Source organism: Lepisosteus oculatus, chromosome 1 (genome assembly GCF_040954835.1).
Source record: "Lepisosteus oculatus isolate fLepOcu1 chromosome 1, fLepOcu1.hap2, whole genome shotgun sequence".
Lineage (NCBI taxonomy): Eukaryota > Metazoa > Chordata > Actinopteri > Semionotiformes > Lepisosteidae > Lepisosteus > Lepisosteus oculatus.
In genome coordinates this window covers 5110387-5128707 of record NC_090696.1, presented here as the reverse complement: position 1 = coordinate 5128707, position 18321 = coordinate 5110387, and the positions used below count along the sequence as shown (strand labels likewise).

Here is an 18321-nt window from a genome sequence, read left to right as displayed (position 1 = left end):
CCAAAAACGCAATAGGATTTTTTTCTGCAGTCTCAGTGTTGAGGTTGTATCTCCTGAATGCCTGTGTCACTTGGGATAAAAGTGCCAGTCAAGTAAGTCTGGATGTATTTTTCAGATACTGTATGTTTGGCATGATCCAGGAGAGAGCTTTGAAGAAGTGAAAACTTGGAAGCCAAATCTATCATTTGTAAGTCCAAACCTTATCGGTAAAGTTTTGCGTGGGACCTTGCATCACTCCAGCGTACTTTCAAACTTCGTGAAACATTCATGTTATTTCTGTTTGGAATACGCATCACTTCGGAGCATGCTGTGGATGGTTTTCCCGCTACTGTTCCCAAGTGGGAATCCTAATGAGAAAACACTTAAAATGAATTATGTACAGTGTTTTTAATTATTCAGATTGAGGTATGAAAAGACCGTGACTTTTGGGAAACAGTGCATGATGTAATTTCCATGTTTTTTTTTTCCTTTTTGCCTGCTTAAAGGCTGTTGTGTGACAGACTCAATTTGAAAGAGATAACAACACAATCTCATTATTGATTGCAATACATACTGTATGCTGTTTTCTTACTAATAGACATCCACTTCAAAATGAAATCAATTACATAATCTTTCTCCCTCCCACTCACTCACACATGCAAATACATAATACAGAGTGAAATCTGGGTGTAGAATAGTAACACTGTATAGAACAAATTCTCTGTAAATAGGATTAATTATACTGTTTCAGTATACTGTTACAGAGAAATAAACGTTTCAGTTTCTGGAAATTTGACAAACCGATAGAAACAATGATATAATGTGGGGTTCTACATGTGGAGGGCGGTCTGCTGTGGAAGATACTGACTTGAAGTACAGTACAGTGCTCAGTCCAGACTGATGGAAACACATCAACTCAGAATTTATATTAGAACCATTTTCTCAATCACTCTTCATTTATTGTAGATTTATTTCTTTTCAGAGTTTTGATAATGGCTGAACAAATTTTCCATCTTTATCGTGAAAGGTTATATGTTGCAGGCAAATGATGACATTTGAGCGGTGAGGAGGTAAACAGCAATATAAGTGTCCTAAAAGGGTTTATGTTCTCCTTATACTGCAATAAATCAGCTTCTTTATATTATCAGACCCACTATGAAAGCTCCCCAAGGTGGAGTGTATTCCTCCCCAGTTAGCACTTACCATAATACAATGAGCATTCAAGCAATAATACCCTTTTATTGCTTTTAACATCTTCTGCTTTGAATTATCTCCACGTATGACTTCCTCTCTCCAGTGATGTAATAAAATAATTGCCATTTTCGAGGCTCCGTGAAGGCTACCTCATAATTCTGTTTCCAAGGGGAACATTTCTTTTGCAGAATGGATGTCTGGGTGGCACTGTTCTCCTTTTGCCTTCTTGTATATGGCTATTAAATGATCTTGTTTTCCCAGCATAAGGGGCTCATTTCAAACGAAAGGCAATCCTTTAAAGGAAAAGGCCATCGATCTTAATGGGATTGTGCTTTCTTTCATTTTAAAAGAGAACACAGGAAAAACCGACAACATTGGAGCAAAATAAAAACATCTTAAGGACATCCTCCAGAACGGCTGGGCAGAAAACCTGGAGAAATACCTATGTAGCTGCACAAGCACACTGCAATGTTCACAACAAAAACAATGTGTAAAACTTACTGTTTATTTTGAAAGTATTAGGACTGTATTACGTAAAGCTTAAAGTCAGACTACTGATGCTATGGTAAATGCCAGAACCCTTTTCCTTGTCAATATGCCATTGGAATCTCACTAATTGTTGCTGGGGGACAGCAGCAATGATGCTAAAACACAGGAATCTATAGTTCTTAGAAGTAGGAGGCTATATCAGTGTTTATTCATTAGGTGATTGAAATGAGATTATCTGGACAGCTTTGTTGAATAACTTTCTTGATAGGTTTTAAGAGATAGGCGTGATAGGTTTTAACCACCCTTTTCTCTTTGTAAGATGAAGTGGCAAAATGTAAATAAAGACATCACAACTGCCAAGCCATTTATGGACTTTTTCAACAAAAGCCTTGGAGGAGGTCAAGCCCTAATCTCTCCCACTTCTAAATAGCACATTTCTTTTTGACTCACTCTGTATCCTTTGACTCATTGTCCACCAATGGAGTGGTTTGTTTCATCTTTTGGGCATTGTTCAGCGATGACTGAAGGCCGATCGCTCTCATCCTGGGAAGTTCTAGTCAGATGTCTCTTTTGTGGTAAAGGAATATTTTTGTACAATCCTCTATCCTTCTTACCACTGTTCACATACACAAGAGTAATTTGCGTGGATATTGTTTTTTGTGTGAATGGCTTTGTGTAGTGAGGCATGTGTGTGGCAAGTTCTCGTTTAGTGCTATTTTGGGGTTTTACAAGAAGATGCTTGCTGTTCTGCTACCGTATTTGCTCTTGTGGTATTCATTAGGGACGTATAAGCTGGCTTTGATATTAGTTTCCCACTTGATGTTGTGCATAATGGCATTTAGCTAGGAGTCCAAGGTCTTTGTGTGGGAACATCTGATACTGGGACATAGCATTCAGCAGCTGAGTTGACTTGATTTAATAACCTGCCAAAGTATGAAGCCTAATCTTCCCCTGGTGTCTTTTGAAAGTCAGATTATTGTCAGGTGTTAGGTGTAATTATTTGGGTTTGTCTTCATTGAAAACATTCAATGGCTCATTTATGGTGTTGTTGTTCAGGTCAAATGTCATTACCACCATTTTAGCTGGGTTTAGTTATAGCTCCCATTAATGGAAATGTTCTCTTAGGATCTCGAGGCTGGCAGTAGGTGTGTACAGCAAGAGCAATTTTGTTGGCATATATAAATTTCTGAGTAAGTGTTATATTGATTTGTGCTATGCATTGTTAATAAGCACAACGATTAGCATCAATAGGCCACTTGACATCGACCTGTGTTGACCAGAAAACATGACAGCTGCTGCCATTCACTTACTCAAGGCACAAAATGTTGATGTTCCTGACTCCAAAAAGCTAGTTCTGCTGACATTGTTGTCTCACACCTGCTCACTTCAAAGATGCTAACTGATAAATTAACCATTGGTGGAAAATGAACAAGTAATAGGTTTATTCCCTGCTGAAAAGAGAATAAAAGAAAACACAACGTTTTGGCTGTGGAGCCTTCTTCTGGTGTGATATAGTGTGGGAAAACACAAGCCAGGAGAGAGGAGGAGGCGGGAGCAGGGGAGAGGCAGAGTGGCCAATCAAGTGGTGCGAGGTCGAGAGAGGTGAGGAGAAACGAAACCTACAAATGAACAGAGGGAATTAGAAGAAAACAAGTCTGTCGTTGAGAGAAGGGGGACGGTGTGAACCAAGTTTCAGGATCATTTTAGTTTCTGCTATAGGAGTTATGAAACCCTATTTTGAGAACGCAGATGGAGAGATCAATTTGATCATGGCCGTCAGAGGTGAAATGAGAAACTATGGGCTTAGAGAAATCTTTCATCTTCACAGCCCTAACATGTTCTCTGAAGCGGTCTCCGCCTCTCTCCTGGCTTTTGTTTTCTCATGCTATATTACCTTTGCTGACTGCCCTATCTTTCTCACACCCGAAGAAGGCTCCACAGCCAAAACTTTGTGTTTTCTCTCTTCTCTTTTCAGCATGGAATAAACCTATTACTTGTTCCTTTGCAGAATACACATGCTGATGCAGCTACCCACCTGAACTATTGGTGGAAAATGTTCAATAGTCTCCCACAACCTTAACTAGAGCCCAGGTGCCTCACTCTCATTCACCCCTTTTGCAGGACTGGAAATAAATGTGACATGGATGTATGAAGAAAAGCACTGGCTGTTTAGAATTCCTCTGGAAGAGACGGTGGCTTTTTCGTTGTTTTTGCTGTGGAGATGGCGACAGGAAGGAAATGAGCAAGTGAATTGTGGCAAAGCCCACCACTTACCTGACAGTAAACCACCAGGGAACTATGCTTCCTGTCCTCCAATCCCTATACTCTCCAAAACAAGCAGGTTTGTTGGGTTGATTCACTGATGGATGGGTTGCCTTCTCTCCTAATCAGCTTTAGTACCTGGTTGTATCTTCTGTGACAGCGGTGTTCATTCGGACGTGTACTTCTGGAACATCTCTGGCCAATCAGCTGACAGAAGATGGTCTTCATTGTCTTTGCCCTTCGTCGCAACAGGCTCTACCAATGTGTAATTCAAAGCAAATAACAGCAGTTCTTAATAACAGCCTATCCCAGGAATCTGTACTAATGCTGAGCTATTCAATAGACCATTTAAGGGTGTCTAAATAAACGTAGATCTCCATCCCTGAAGAACTGTAATGTGCAATAAATGATGTAACAGAACTAAAGTTATAATTAGGCCATGAAGATCTTTGCTCTAGATTAAAACAATAAACAAGCTTAGAGAAGCACATAGAGACACTTTTGATGGTGTTCGCATATCCGTGTCAGTGTTAGTAAATCTCTGAAAACTGATTTCTTAAAGTCACAAAACTGGCTGTTTGAAAATGAGCTCACTTTTTGAGTCCAGTTTCAAACATACAGTAACACTGTAACACTGACCATCCTTATTGTGACCATGAGTTTTTAAGATTGTGTAACTGTAAATACATATGTGATGATGCACTTCAAATAACTCCTATATTGTATTATAATATATTATAACACCTATATATTTGAATTATAATCAAACTGATGGATATTCTTAAAATCATAATGTGACTCGTAAACTAAAATAAACATGGGTTAATTATGTCCTCTACATCCATGTCACTTGAGCTACACTGACAGGCTGAAGAATGAGCAGTGAAACACAAACCAGAACAGATAAATAGAAATGACATAAAAGAACATTTGAAATTGAGAACGGGGGGCACAGCTTCACCCAGAGGGTTGTGAGAACATGCTACCCAGCCAAGATCTTAAAGATGATACCCTGGCTTCTTTCAAGAAATGGCTGAAGAAGGTCCTCAGATCAATTAGCTATTACCAAACTGGCTACATGGGCTGAATGGACTCCGATTTGGAACTGTTCATATGTTTTAACTAAGAAGAAATTCAAAAGGTGGCATGTTATTCCAAAATTGAGAACTTTCAGTAAAAGTTTCTTTTGATTTAAATTCCATATTTGCAAAGTATTCTAATATACTTGAAGCATAGTGGGGAAAACCAGTGCCATTATTGTCATTGTTCCATCTTGCTGTTTTGGTAATAGTCTTGGATTTTTCTACTAAAGTTTTCTGACAAAGAGAGTTGACATTTCCAGAATGGGTCTGTCTTCTGATACAATCAGCGCAGCCATCTTAAATCACCATCTGCGTTGTATAGGTCATGTAAAATATTCTTGACAGCGTGTTAACACAGAGAAGCATAGAAACTCTCTCCCATGAAAATATATCACAAGGGCACACGTTTGTCTCTGTTGCTAAATTTCTGGGAATGAAAAATGAAAATGTCATGAGTTTGTTTTTTTAACTTGCCATATCATTTTTAAAAAAGACCCCAACATTATGTCTACTCGATGAACACTGAAAATAATATTTCTGATTAACTTGCAGATTTACTTTATTTAAGGGGAACTGCAATGCTATTTTCATATTTTGGCGATAGAAACAATCAGCACTGATGAGTGCTTTCAAACCTCAATGAATATATATCCCGCAATGATATATCCCGCAGCCGGCAGAGGAATCCTACTCCGTTGGGCCCCTGAGCAAGGCCCTTAACCCCAACTGCTCCAGAGGCGCTGTACAATGGCTGACCCTGCGCTCTGACCCCAAGCTTCTCTCCCTGTCTGTGTGTCTGTGTCTCCATGGAGAAAAGCTGGGGTATGTGAAAAGATCATTCCTAATGCAAGAAATTGTAAAGGGTTAATAATGTAATGTTATCTATTATGAAAGTAAAATGAACAAAGTAACGAGTAAAACCTGTGCAGCACCATATTGCCGTCACTGTCAGTGACAGTGGTCCTATTGCATTGTAGTTCAGGTGGGGAGCTGCGTCAGCATGCGTAGGCTGCAAAGGAACAAGTAATAGGTTTATTCCATGCTGAAAAAAAGAAGAAAGAGAACACAACGTTTCGGCCGTGGAGCCTTCTTCAGGTGTTCTATTGCATTGTAAACAAACAGAATAATCTCTTTTAATCCAATAAAAATACTGCTCTGGATTTTGAGATTTTTTTGGTCAAATATACTGTGCATTGTCAACACATAGGAAGACGCTATTTACTTGGTCAATCTGCATGCAGATCACATTGGAACATTCCTGCTGTGAAATGTCTGCTGCATTACTTGTGCGTATCCGCTCATACACCGCAGTACACGAGTCATCACGGAGACTGGGGAGCAGGAAAGGCCACCTCTTGTCATAATTCTCATGAACTCATGAACTATAGAGTACTTTCACAAAGTTCACCATTTTGTGTTTCATTCAGAATTGGTCAAATTTTGAGATACTGTCATCTCAAACAGAGATTTAATTATCAGTCTGAGAAACTGGGACTGCAGTTCCCCTTTAACTAGAAGACATATCCTTAATTTCTCCAGCCAAATTGAAAGGCTATGGTGAAAGCTAGTATAATATTGTTTCAGGATATAGTTGATTAAAAACAATTAATCATATTGTTTATTTGTAATTTTGTGTTGAGAATTTAAGTGGAGGATGGCTTAAAGGACTTAAAAAAAACCTAAAGGGGATGTCTGATGTCTAACAAAATATTTTTCAAGACATGATTATGACTATATCAGCTGTTCAAGACTGGAAGCTCATTTCCTAGATTTGTAATGAAAAAAGATGTAAAATTAGATTGAATCAGGAGAGAGTGTCTCTTGTTACCCTTTCCCTGACTCTATAACAGGGTTTGGAATGAGCAGTCATAGAGGACATGCTGCACCCGTGATAAAACTCAAACTGTTTCCCATATCTCATTTCTAAGCACTTTTGAATTCATTCAACCTCTAGACTATTACAAAGACCATCGATCCTCTGCAGTCAGACTTGCATGTAGTTACATGCATGCTTGAGAACTTAATTTATGAGAGTTCCCTTTGACTAAGTACATTACAAAACAAATTTAAAAACTTGTAATTTAAAGTTTGAAAAGATTATGATTTGTTATTATGTTTTAATACATACTGTAGACAATTCACTACTCATCTGATTACTCGTTTTGCAGGATATAAACAGTTATCTATGTTCTTTAAGAAATAATGTAGAGTATTAAGAATTGTGGTCCTTAGCAACCCAGCAGAGAACCTAAAAAGAAACAACAACAATGAATAATCTCAAGTTACTTTTGAACTTTAAAAGAAAATGAACAATCCATCCATCCACTTTCTAATGGCTTCATCAAATTCAGGGAGCCTATTTCAGCAAGCAATGGGCACAAGGCAGGAGACACCTTGGATGGGACGCCAGTCCATCACAGGGCACACACAGACACAAACACACACTCACACCAGGGCCACTTTCCCTGGAAGCCAACTAACCTACCAGCATGTCTTTGGACTGTAGGAGAAAACTAGAGCACCTGGAGGAAACCCAGGAGATCATGGGCAGAACATACAAACTCCACACAGACGGCACCCCAGGGCCCCAGCACTGTGAGGCAGCAATGTTAACCCTTGCAGCACTGAGCCACCCCCAAAAATGAACAAGTTAAGGTTAACCCAGGTTAATTCCTGAAGAAAGCTCAATAGCTGAAACATTGTTTTTTTCTTGTCTATTTTTCAGTGGGGAATTAGCCTTTACTTTTTGCTTTTCATCCAAGACACGCTGATGCAGCTCCCCTCTCAAACACAATTCTGAAAATGCTAAGTTAAATTAACTCAGACATTTCCTATTAAATGTTAATATACATATTTATTAAGCAAATATTCACAATGCAATGTCCAGGAGCCATGTTTACAATTTAAAAAAAAATGGAGTAAACTCCGGTTAACAGCATATCACACAGATAAAAAACTGTAAACATGGTAACTTTACTCTGTGTACAAGTCTGCGTGTCATTTGTAATAGAAACAATGGCATCCAATATTTATGATAAATTAAAAGTTAAAAAAAGCTTTTGAAAGATAAGTATCATTGCTCGTACTGATAAAGTAACTGAAGGTCCTGGGGTTTATCTCGGGAGTAAGTGTTCTCTACAGTATTATCTGTTCCAGGTTAACAGAATAGCCGATAGACTATAATTACTTGTCTGGCATCTCATACTTACTAATAGCTGGAATTACTAGACAAACACTGGACAGGAATTAGGCTCTTTGAATTTGCTAGACATATCTGCTGTCTCCTGCTCAGTAATTTTATTTCAAATAAAAGGGCCAAAGTACACAGCGTAAATACAGTAGATGTTCTGTAAGAACATCAGACCCCATGTTATTTTCAATAGCATTATGATTTTTACAGTATTTTATGAAAATAAAGCTCCTCATTGTCATTCCCGTTTTTTTATATATTGACAATTACTTGCAGAGCTTGCTGCTTTAACATTATAAAAATGATTTTTCAGAATGAAAGAAGATGAGGATGATGCAGGTAGTAACTTTCTTTGCAGTTACTTTTTTGGAAGGCTTTTGCACATTCAGTAGAGTGGAGGAGTCCAGGAGCGTAAAATGTCAATGAAGTCATGCAAGTTGATTTATACAAGGAAACATTTTAAGTCTATACAAAACTAAGAATTTTAGGAGCTATAACTGAAGACATCACAGTCTTGAAAGACTTTGCAATTCCAAACCCCAGGGTACAGCACAGGCTTGGGCGACAAGATCCATTCCTCCTGATGTGCGCACACTTCACAGGTTATGAGTCATGTTCAACAAAAGCCAGAATTTCATTAGTTAACCTGATTTTACCTGTTACAGCATGGTGATCGCATGCGACCAGACATTTATCAGATCCAGCCTTGTTTGAAGTTTTGCTGATGCTTGGAATTAATTTTGCTACAGGGCAGGTCCTTCATTGAAGCTCTCTGCTATCCATCTGTGCCCCTATTCTCCAGTTTTTTTTTCCCGGTTTCCTCTGCTCCAAGCAATACCACAGACCCATCTGAGAGACCATAAAGCAAGGATCTTGCCTGGAAATGCAAGGGTTTATTAAAGGAGAACTGCAATGGTATTTTTATATTTTGAGGTTAGAAAGAATCAGCTCTGTTGCGTGTGTACACTGTAACCTGTAAAACATCCCAGCTCTGTTCAGCGCCATGTTCTGTGATTGAGAAGGAGGCAAGAAAATGCCCGGTGATATGGAGCGACCCTAGATAGATAGATAAGACTTTATTGATCCCGAAGGGAAATTGATGTGTTACAGCAGTCCAGCCCAAGACAAGCAAAAAAACAGACATCAGAATAGACGAAAAATTAGAATACGTACAGTAATACAAAATAAATATAAAATATAAAATAAATAAATAAAAATAAATACATACAGTAGGTGTGTGCAAAATATGATCATAGTAACTGTAAAGACAATAAAATATGTGCAAAATGTGCATAGGTATATACAGATTGACTGTCCAAAAAAATTACAATGGGGAAAAAAGTACAATGGAATGGCTCTATTTCATTGTTAAGCAGCAGGCTTGGGGATACATCTTTTTTAATCCAATAGAAATATTGCTCTCGACTTCAAGATGGTTCCATCGATTTAAAATTGATTGATAAATGGAACTAGTTAACTCTGGACGCAGGTCACGTTGGAAACTTTGTGCAGTGAAATATCTATCTGCAGCACAACCTGTACTTAATCTGCTCATATATCGCATCACATTACTCATTGCAGTGACTACTGAGCAGGAAGGGCCTCATCATGTCGCAGTTCTCACAATCTCTCGCTCTCACCCGTGGAGACACCAGGGGTTTGCAACAACATGTCAGCTTACAGTACTTTCATTAGGTTCATGATTTTGTTCTCGATTCCAACTTTGTACATTTTGTCTATAGATATTTATCTATGAATTCATTTATTTCCTTACGGAGATTTAATAACCGGTTAATAATCCTCCAGTTGAAATGTTATGAGTCTGGGCTTTTAACTGTAAAAGCAAAATATGAGGAACATGCTCTTTTGGTGATAGACACCGAGGCTTTTCAGCACACCGTTATAGGCTCATGCTGTATGTCAGTCTGCTGCAGAAACCTGTGGGCTTTGTTTCTTCATGTATGGCTGAGGTACGGGGGGCAGCGTAGCACAATGGGTAAGGTCCTGGACTCATACCCTGTGGGCTCTGGGTTCCTGCTGCAGACGATGCTGTTATAGCTGGAGTGAGGAAACCCGAGTTGCTGCAGCTGTATAAGATGGGACTTACATTGCTGGGGGTCAGGCTCCGTGATGGACTATGGTTCTGTGTGGGGGAGGGGGTCGGATGCGCTCTCATATGTTAAACACCATTGAAACCAAAATAAATATCTGGTCTGATGAGCTGGAAATTAGCTATTGTCTACAGTCATGATCCTGTATTTGTCAACATTCTTTCTAGTATTTTCAAAACCACTGTTTCTGACACTTGCTCCCAAAACACATTTCTGTTTGTCACACACTTCAGAAATTACGGCCAGGATGTTCACAGCTGCTTTTCACAGATTCTCGTAGCCAAGGCAGTGTTTTGCTGCTTGTTTGAGGGGTTCGCTATTTTGTTTTGCTTCAGTGGTGACTGGCTGACACAAGACTGTCTGAAATTAAAATCAGGCTCTGACACAAGACAGGTTACTATCAAAATGTTCCTAAGGAGGCAAAAAAGGGCGTTAGGGGGAAGAAAAAGGCATGCCTCGGCTTGCAAGGTTCTCTCTGTTTTTTTTTCTGTGCTTCGAATGAATACAGTGACAATACTCCTTCACACCTGCAATGAGGATATACTCCATGTGCGCGCTGGATGTTATGGGAAAGCCCGATCTTGACAAATAAAAATAAAGCACCAACAGTGCAGAGAAGAGCTAGATATGACTGCACATTTGCAGTGACTATTCATTCATTTATGTACAAAAGAGAAACTAAATCAAATACTATGTAATGGTTTCTACATATTGCCCATATTCACATACAGTACAGTATATGGTGGAGCAGTGGCTCTGTGGCTAGGGATCTGCGCCTGTGGCTGGCCGGGTTGCTGGTTCAAATCCTGCAGCCAGCAGAGGAATCCTACTCCGCTGGGCCCCTGAGCAGGGCCCTTAACCCCAACTGCTCCAGGGGTGCTGTATAAATGGCTGACCCTGTGCCGTGACCCCAAGTTTCTCTCCCTGTCTGTGTGGGTGTGTGTCTCATGGAGAGCAAGCTGGGGTATGTGAAAAGACGAATTCCTAATGCAAGAAATTGTATGTGGCCAATAAAGTGATCTGATCTTATCTTAATATCTGCACAGTTCACTCTCTGGCACACGTGGGCCCGATTCTGCTGCCAGGCCTGGTGCGAAATGCACGACCAGCAGGCTCTTCTCTGTGAAATGAAGGGGGCGCATCTAGGAAGTGCTGGACAGGGGCCTCAGACAGTTTGTTTGTTTATGCAGGGCTGGCGGAGGAGTGGCTTCAACAGGCAGAGAAAACAAACAAAGTGAAGTTTTAGTACAAGCTTGGATTGGATACCACAGGTCCTTGGCTCCACCCCAGGCGCGTTCTTGTAGGCGCCCTGGCAATTTAAACCACAGTGAATCAATCAGACGTCTCCTTTCTTTTTTTTTCCGCTTTCTGTCTATCCTTGAAGATTTCGGCACGCCGAAGAGAGGCAGTAAATCACCGCCCCGTCTGAACAACACCAGGTCTTCCCTGTTATTTAAATTCCAGGAGCAGGAGACGCTGTGAGGGAAACAGAAGGACTGAACTTGGATTTGGCTCATTTTGCTTTGAGGAGTAGACCATGTCCTTTCCTCGGTAGCTCAGCTTAAACAGAGCACGTGGACACAGTGAGCCAGTTACTCATGCAGTTTTAGGAAAGGAGAAGAAGTGTGAAACATACACACGCACTACACTGACTGGAAACATCACACTTGCTGGAACGGCAGGAAAGGTAACTAAGTTCCTTTGACTGAAATTTCGACGAGGCCATGGCTTGCAGGATAGTTTTGCTGGCGCTGCTGGCTGCAGATTGTGCCCGAAGCCTTCCTATACACAGCCTGGGACGCCTGGACTGGCAGCGGGCGCTGGCCGCGGGCGAGGGGTGCGCGGCGTGCCGCCCTGAGCTCTGCCTCCTGCCCCCGCGATGCCCAGCAGGCCGGGTGCGAGACCGCTGTGGCTGCTGCTGGGAGTGTGGGAACGGCCAGGGGCAGCTCTGTGACCTCAGCCCCTCCAGCCACTTCTACGGGAGGTGCGGGGAGGGCCTGGCGTGCCGGATCCCGGAGGAGGACATGAAATCCGGAGAGATCCCTGAGCCCCGCTGTGTCTGCTCCAGCCAGGAGGTCATCTGCGGCTCCGACAGGAAGACCTATGGAGACATCTGCCAGTTCAGGGGAGCCCAGTACCGTTCAAGGGAAACACAGGTCCTCACAGTTGTTCACAGTGGGCCTTGTCGTGCAGGTGAGTGGAGTATTATATACATAATGTACATCCAACACTTCAGTCATTGTGTATTTACTCCCACTATATATTTTCAGTACTTGCTGATTCTTTCAAAATTTTACATTGGGCACCACATCGGAGGCTCAATGAGCTTTTACCAATGTTGTGGTTTGTTTGTAGAATATGAGATAAGAACATATTTAAAAAAAGAACAAAAGAAAATCTGTTCCTTTAGGAGAACTCTAATCCTTTAGCTGCAGACTTTAGTCCCAGATGATCTCTAAATTCCTTCATTTCACAAATTGTGTGCCCAACTGATTGCAGTTAAGTTCTTCAGAGTCTTTAGAAGTTGGTGAATGTGTGGTAAACTATGAAAACTGCTCTGCAGGACCGAGGTTAGAGGTCCCTCTGCATTAATGAGTGTCATGAAACTGTGTCAAGCAGCAGTTTCCAATACAATCAACTGACTTTGATTTCACTCTGCGTGTTGTTTTTTGTTCCTTTGTCATCAAGTTTGATTTTCCATCTTAAGTAACTAAGAGAAACAACAATGGTAGACACCTGAAGCTTTAGACCTAAAAAATCAAAGGGGAAAATTAACTTCATTTCAAATAGAAAACAATACTAAAAAAGCTATTTATAAATCCTAATATTTTGAAACTGTTATCAGTTTGGTGTTATTTATTTAACATTCTCTGTTATAATTATAATAATGTTTTACATTCCTTGTGATGGCTAATGACAAGGTAGTTCAGCACTGATTTGAGTTAAAGAAAACACAAAAGCAGTAGCACAGTGCAAAACCTTATAGCACATGTTTTTGAGGAGAAGCAGCCATCCCAATGCGCAATTCCTCCAATATAAAAACATCAATTACCACTTTTAAAGCATTGTAGCTTCCTCAGTTGTTCAGATCAGCAAAGAAAAGGAAAGCGTAGCACTTTACTTTTTTAATTGAAATCATTAAACAATTACAACAGCTGTGAAGACTAAACAAGATCATTTCTAATCAAACACCCTGACTCCTTTAATCAAAATACCTGTGTTTCTAGCAAAACGTTTTGTTTAACAACATATTTCTTTGTTGTGTTGCCATTTAGAGAATTTACATTTTTAGCAGGTGAGACAAAAGGCTGCTTTGATTCTGAGACATAGCCAAGTTTCCTTCACAGCAGGAACTTAATTACCACTCTATGAGAGTGCAAATGAGCAAACTGCTTATCACCAGTAGAAGATACAGTACATGTAAATTTGATTACTTGTTAAAACACAATGACATGAAACCAATTAGTTAAGGCAACAATATTGTTGTGATGACCACAGGTACAAATTCCATTAGTGAGTATGTTATTTCATTTGCATAAGTTCGTTATTACGTATTAATTAAGGACTCTGTTTATTCAGAGGCGGTCTAGATATTGTATTTATCTGTATCACATTCATCAAATATTTGTCACGCTGTCACCACACCAATGTGCTAGGCAGTGGCGTTGAGTAGTAGTTATTCTTATGAATTTACTTCCTGACGTGTTTATCCAATTTGACCAATCCAATCCAATCATTGTACTCATTTATGCAGTTTGGACTAATCACAGGTTAAGGGGCAATGATGTTATACCCTTGAGTGAGGTTCTTTCCTCAAATTGCTGCAGCTCAGTCGCTCACCTGTAAAATGGATACAAATGAAAGCTGCTTTGGATGAAAACCTTAACCAAATAAATGAATCATTTTCATTTAAACCACACTCAGTAGATTTCATCATAATCATTGCGGATGATGTCTTGTAGAACCCTTTATCACAACCTCACCTCGTGATATCATCAATATGGAAGGAAGTGATGTCATATTTGGCTGTGAAGTGTCCTCTTACCCAACTGCCCTCATTGAATGGAGGAAAGAAGGGAAGAGTATCGTCTTACCAGCAGACGACTCCCACATTGCTGTGCAGGTATGTATACTAGTGTTGAAATAAGACAAGGGGAAATTAACGTGAAACCTTTAGGCCCTGTAATTATAAAAGATTTAGGTGATTACATCCCCATATGGAACAATAGGTATTTAAAGTAACAAAGTTTTTTTTTATATAGAACCTTTGCATTCTAATCAACTCAAAGTTTGCAATGCAAAGTAATCAGCATCGCAAAAAAATGTTTTCTACATGATCATAGAACTTTTAGGTATCAAACATTGTGTTTCGCGGCAGAGAGCAATGCAATGGAACACATTTCTCATTGGCATTTTATGTCAAGAAGGACAGTTTGTCTCATGTGAAGCATTTTTCTGTTTTTCATTTTGTAAATTCACAGCAAAAAATTGCCTCTCGTCCGAAAGACATCAGCATGAAATAACCAGTAGGATCTTACAGTGGAAGAAAGTCAGTTAAATAAGTGGAAGCCAATGTAGGGGGTGTGAACAATAGCTTGTGTGTTCAGTACTGCTAAAGAAAGGTATGCTGAGTTAATGAATGAGACGTTTAAAAACTTCAACCTTAAATTTGTCTTGTGGAGAAAAACAGTAATAATACACTGAGTGTACGAGAATGGGAGATCCCGGAGGCTTCTGCTTTCATAAAGAAGGTTAAAGAGTTTTATGGTCTCTGGTTCTTTGTAATTATTAGGCCCGAGGTGGACCACAGCGCTTTGAACTCACAGGCTGGCTCCAGATCCAGAATATCAAAAAGGAGGATGGAGGCGTGTACACCTGCTTTGCCAAAAACGAGTTTGGGGAAGCATCTGCCTCAGCAGAGCTGAAGGTTGTTGGGAGAGGTACGGCTGATTCCTGGAAGAAGCTTGTTTTGATTAATGCAGAAAACCTTTGCTTCTGGCTTTTGTTTTCAGTAAAAGCACAAACAAAATAGCTAAATGAATCGATCAGTCAGCACGTGCTATTTTATCCAGTCCTCACTGATATGTTATTCTGATGACACCCACAGGACAATAAAACAGCAGGGCTGGGCCAGGTCAAGACTGGGTTGGAGGACCACCAAGGAAAATTAGCTCTAAGTGCTGTTGGTAAACCAGTAGGTGGCGCTCTTCCCCCTGAACTAAAATGCCAAATTAATGCCCCAGTGGTTTACAGCACAGTATCCGCAATACCCATGGGAACAACTGAGTCCTGACTAGGGAACAGGGATGTTGCTGCAACATTTTCAAGCTGTTGCCATAACCAAAACGTGGATCTAACACAGTTGCAACATTACGTCTGAATGTCTTACACAACCAAACTGGGGTTCCGCTATTAAAAATGTAAAACTAGAATTTTAGAAATGGGGTTGTAATGTTTTGTGTTAGCTGGGTCTATCCCATTCTGGTCCGGTCCTCACCACTGCTAAAATTATTGCTGCTCTCGTAGAGTCTCTGTGGAATTTTGTGCATTTTATTACTGTGTGGTATAAACCTTTCTTAAACAATAATGCCTCGTGAACTCATCAGGCAATCTATCTAAAAACAAAATTCAAGTGATAATTCAAAATATTTTTTTCGAAGTCGTAGCAGTAGTTGCCAGAAGGTTTGTTCTAGAAATGCATTCTGTTTAGCTGAAAAAGTTCTATACTTCAATGGAGGGTCAGATTTCTAAGATAAAATACCATACAAGATCAAAGTTTAAAAGCCCGCCCTTAAATAAAAGCTACATTTGAGAATGTAAATACATCTGAGCAATTGTTCAAGGATCAGCGAGGAACTTAAAATGTCATAACACAACTTATGTTAAAAAGGATCTGAGCTAGACTTGCACAGTGAGATTATGAGCTAGTAAGTTTGGTTTCAGTTTTAGGCCAAAAATGTCAATATCAATACAAATGCTTATTGATCCTATTATCAGGACTGTACATCTCAGTGCAACCATAGGTGAACTTGCGATTCCGAGAAATTTCAGAGTAAAGATAACCTTAATGTGTCTTGTGCTTTTTATACAAGAACAAATGCATTAGTGATGACAGACTGTCTGACCTGATTGAACCTGATGTCAGATTAACCATGTGGATTTTTGTATTATGTAGCAGACCAGCATCATGACTGTCTCTGTCTGATTCCTCCTATCTCTTATCCAGTCAGGTTATATATCCAAACCTTGCAGAAAACTGTGCAGATTGGATTCTCTGAAGGAGTTTTGCTTTTTTTCCTGGAATGTGTCTTGCTAGGTTTTCTTGTAAATCTATTGATATCTACTGGCCGAGAACAAAGCACACGCTTTAACTGCAGTAGGTGTTTGTGGTCCTTGAAACAAAAAGGCTCACCTTTCCCGTTTGTTAGTGTGAACTTATGAGTTAAGTAGCAAGGAAAAATCTGTGATGTTGGTTTGAATTCTAACCTTACACTAATGTTAATGATTGTAAAAGGCTCTATTAATCTGAGTGTTAATATTATGACAGGTCAAAAAACCTGCTTATCTTAATTAAATTGATTTCCACAAATATATGCTCTTTACTTTGACCGTTTTTTTTGTCAGAGCATTTTCAGTGGTTAATATTCCATAACTTCTTGTTCTGCAGATTCTCCACTGGCGCATCAGATACAGCCTTACATAACTGGAGTGTTTGACATCTCTGACGATGATGATGATATCGATGATGAAGAAGACAACGAGGGGATGCCTAGTGGACATCTGTACTAAAAATAAGATTTATTCGAAGTACAGAAAGAAAACGCTTTTCTAATATGTTGAAGTTGAACTATTAAACTTTCGCCATTCTGCAATAAGCCTTGAATCACAACGTGCATAATACATTTGAAAGCATACAGTATGCCTTTTACATTATATACGATCTTTCAGGCTTAGTTTTTCTACATTAATTACTGTTATGAGTCATCAGTGATGTATCAATCTGAAGACTCAAAACTAGAGATGTGGTGCAAACAGTAGTTTTGTTTAGTTTAAGTATTTCTTCTATTACAGTTAAGTAATAGTAACAAGATAGTAGCTAAACTGGAGTTTGAGTACAGAAAATTGAAGATACCAGAAATTTAAGTGTATTTTCTTCTTGACCTGGAACATATTTGGCAATGACTGTGTTTGTGTAAACAAAACAATATAGTAAAAATGCATTATGAATTATGTTTGTCAGCTTTGGATAAATCAAATTGTAAAATGGACATTTTTAATATGTTTATTCTTGGGTCAAGAAATAACTTGATGAGATTCTTGAGAATTTAAACTACTGGAAACTGAACAACAACAAAACCTTTCTGAATGTTCTCCTTTCATTATCCTTGTTTTATATTTGCTGAAATAAAGACACAAAATATTCTGCAGAACATAGGATGTAAATTTTTTAAAAATAAATATAAAATTGGATAATGTAAGCTTATTACAAAAACCTACTCGATGTACAATTTTATTGGTGCTCTGCCTGTTATTTCATTAGAACTAGCTCTTACTGGTTTTCTACAGTATACTGTATACTGAATTCAAATGCTGTACAAACATTTCTTTTGTCTGAATAACATACTGATTTTCTAGAAAACATGGTCAGCTCTCATATACACCTGGTGGTTCATATGTAACATGTTGCGGTATTCTACAAATATCCCCCTTAAACGACAAACGACAGGTGTGTGGGGTAGTAGTCAGGTCCCTGGACACGTTTTTGTAAAGGTGTGGGTTCTAATACTGGGTGAAGCACTGAAAGAGTATGCTTTAACATGGCATTTAACTCAGATTGCTTCAGGAAAATGCCAGACTGTATAAAAAACATACAGAAATATAAGTTGCACAAAATACAAACCAGAGGACTGTTTTTGTAGTGCCACATTATGTGATGTTTTTTTAATACTTTTTTGTACTGTTGTACTACAGTGTTGCATCACTGAAAAAGAAATTTAAAAAGCAATAAATTAAT

At 39.3% G+C, this 18321-nt stretch overlaps 1 protein-coding gene across 1 annotated transcript; it reads left to right on the top strand.

Annotated features, from left to right (window-relative positions):
• The first annotated feature begins 11676 nt into the window (after positions 1–11676).
• Positions 11677–18300, top strand: kazald2 (Kazal-type serine peptidase inhibitor domain 2). The gene is made up of 4 exons (XM_006629137.3): positions 11677–12500; positions 14270–14430; positions 15100–15247; positions 16975–18300. Exons 1-4 carry the CDS (start codon positions 12032–12034, stop codon positions 17094–17096), a joined length of 900 nt encoding a protein of 299 aa, XP_006629200.2. The 5' UTR covers positions 11677–12031; the 3' UTR covers positions 17097–18300.
• Positions 18301–18321: the final 21 nt, after the last annotated feature.

Excerpts from the sequence above, each read along its gene's own strand:
- kazald2 (XM_006629137.3), top strand. The coding sequence starts at position 12,032 with ATGGCTTGCAGGATAGTTTTGCTGGCGCTGCTGGCTGCAGATTGTGCC. Across the intron at positions 14,431-15,099 it reads ACTCCCACATTGCTGTGCAG|GCCCGAGGTGGACCACAGCG; the intron begins GTATGTATACTA and ends TGTAATTATTAG. Across the intron at positions 15,248-16,974 it reads GCTGAAGGTTGTTGGGAGAG|ATTCTCCACTGGCGCATCAG; the intron begins GTACGGCTGATT and ends CTTGTTCTGCAG.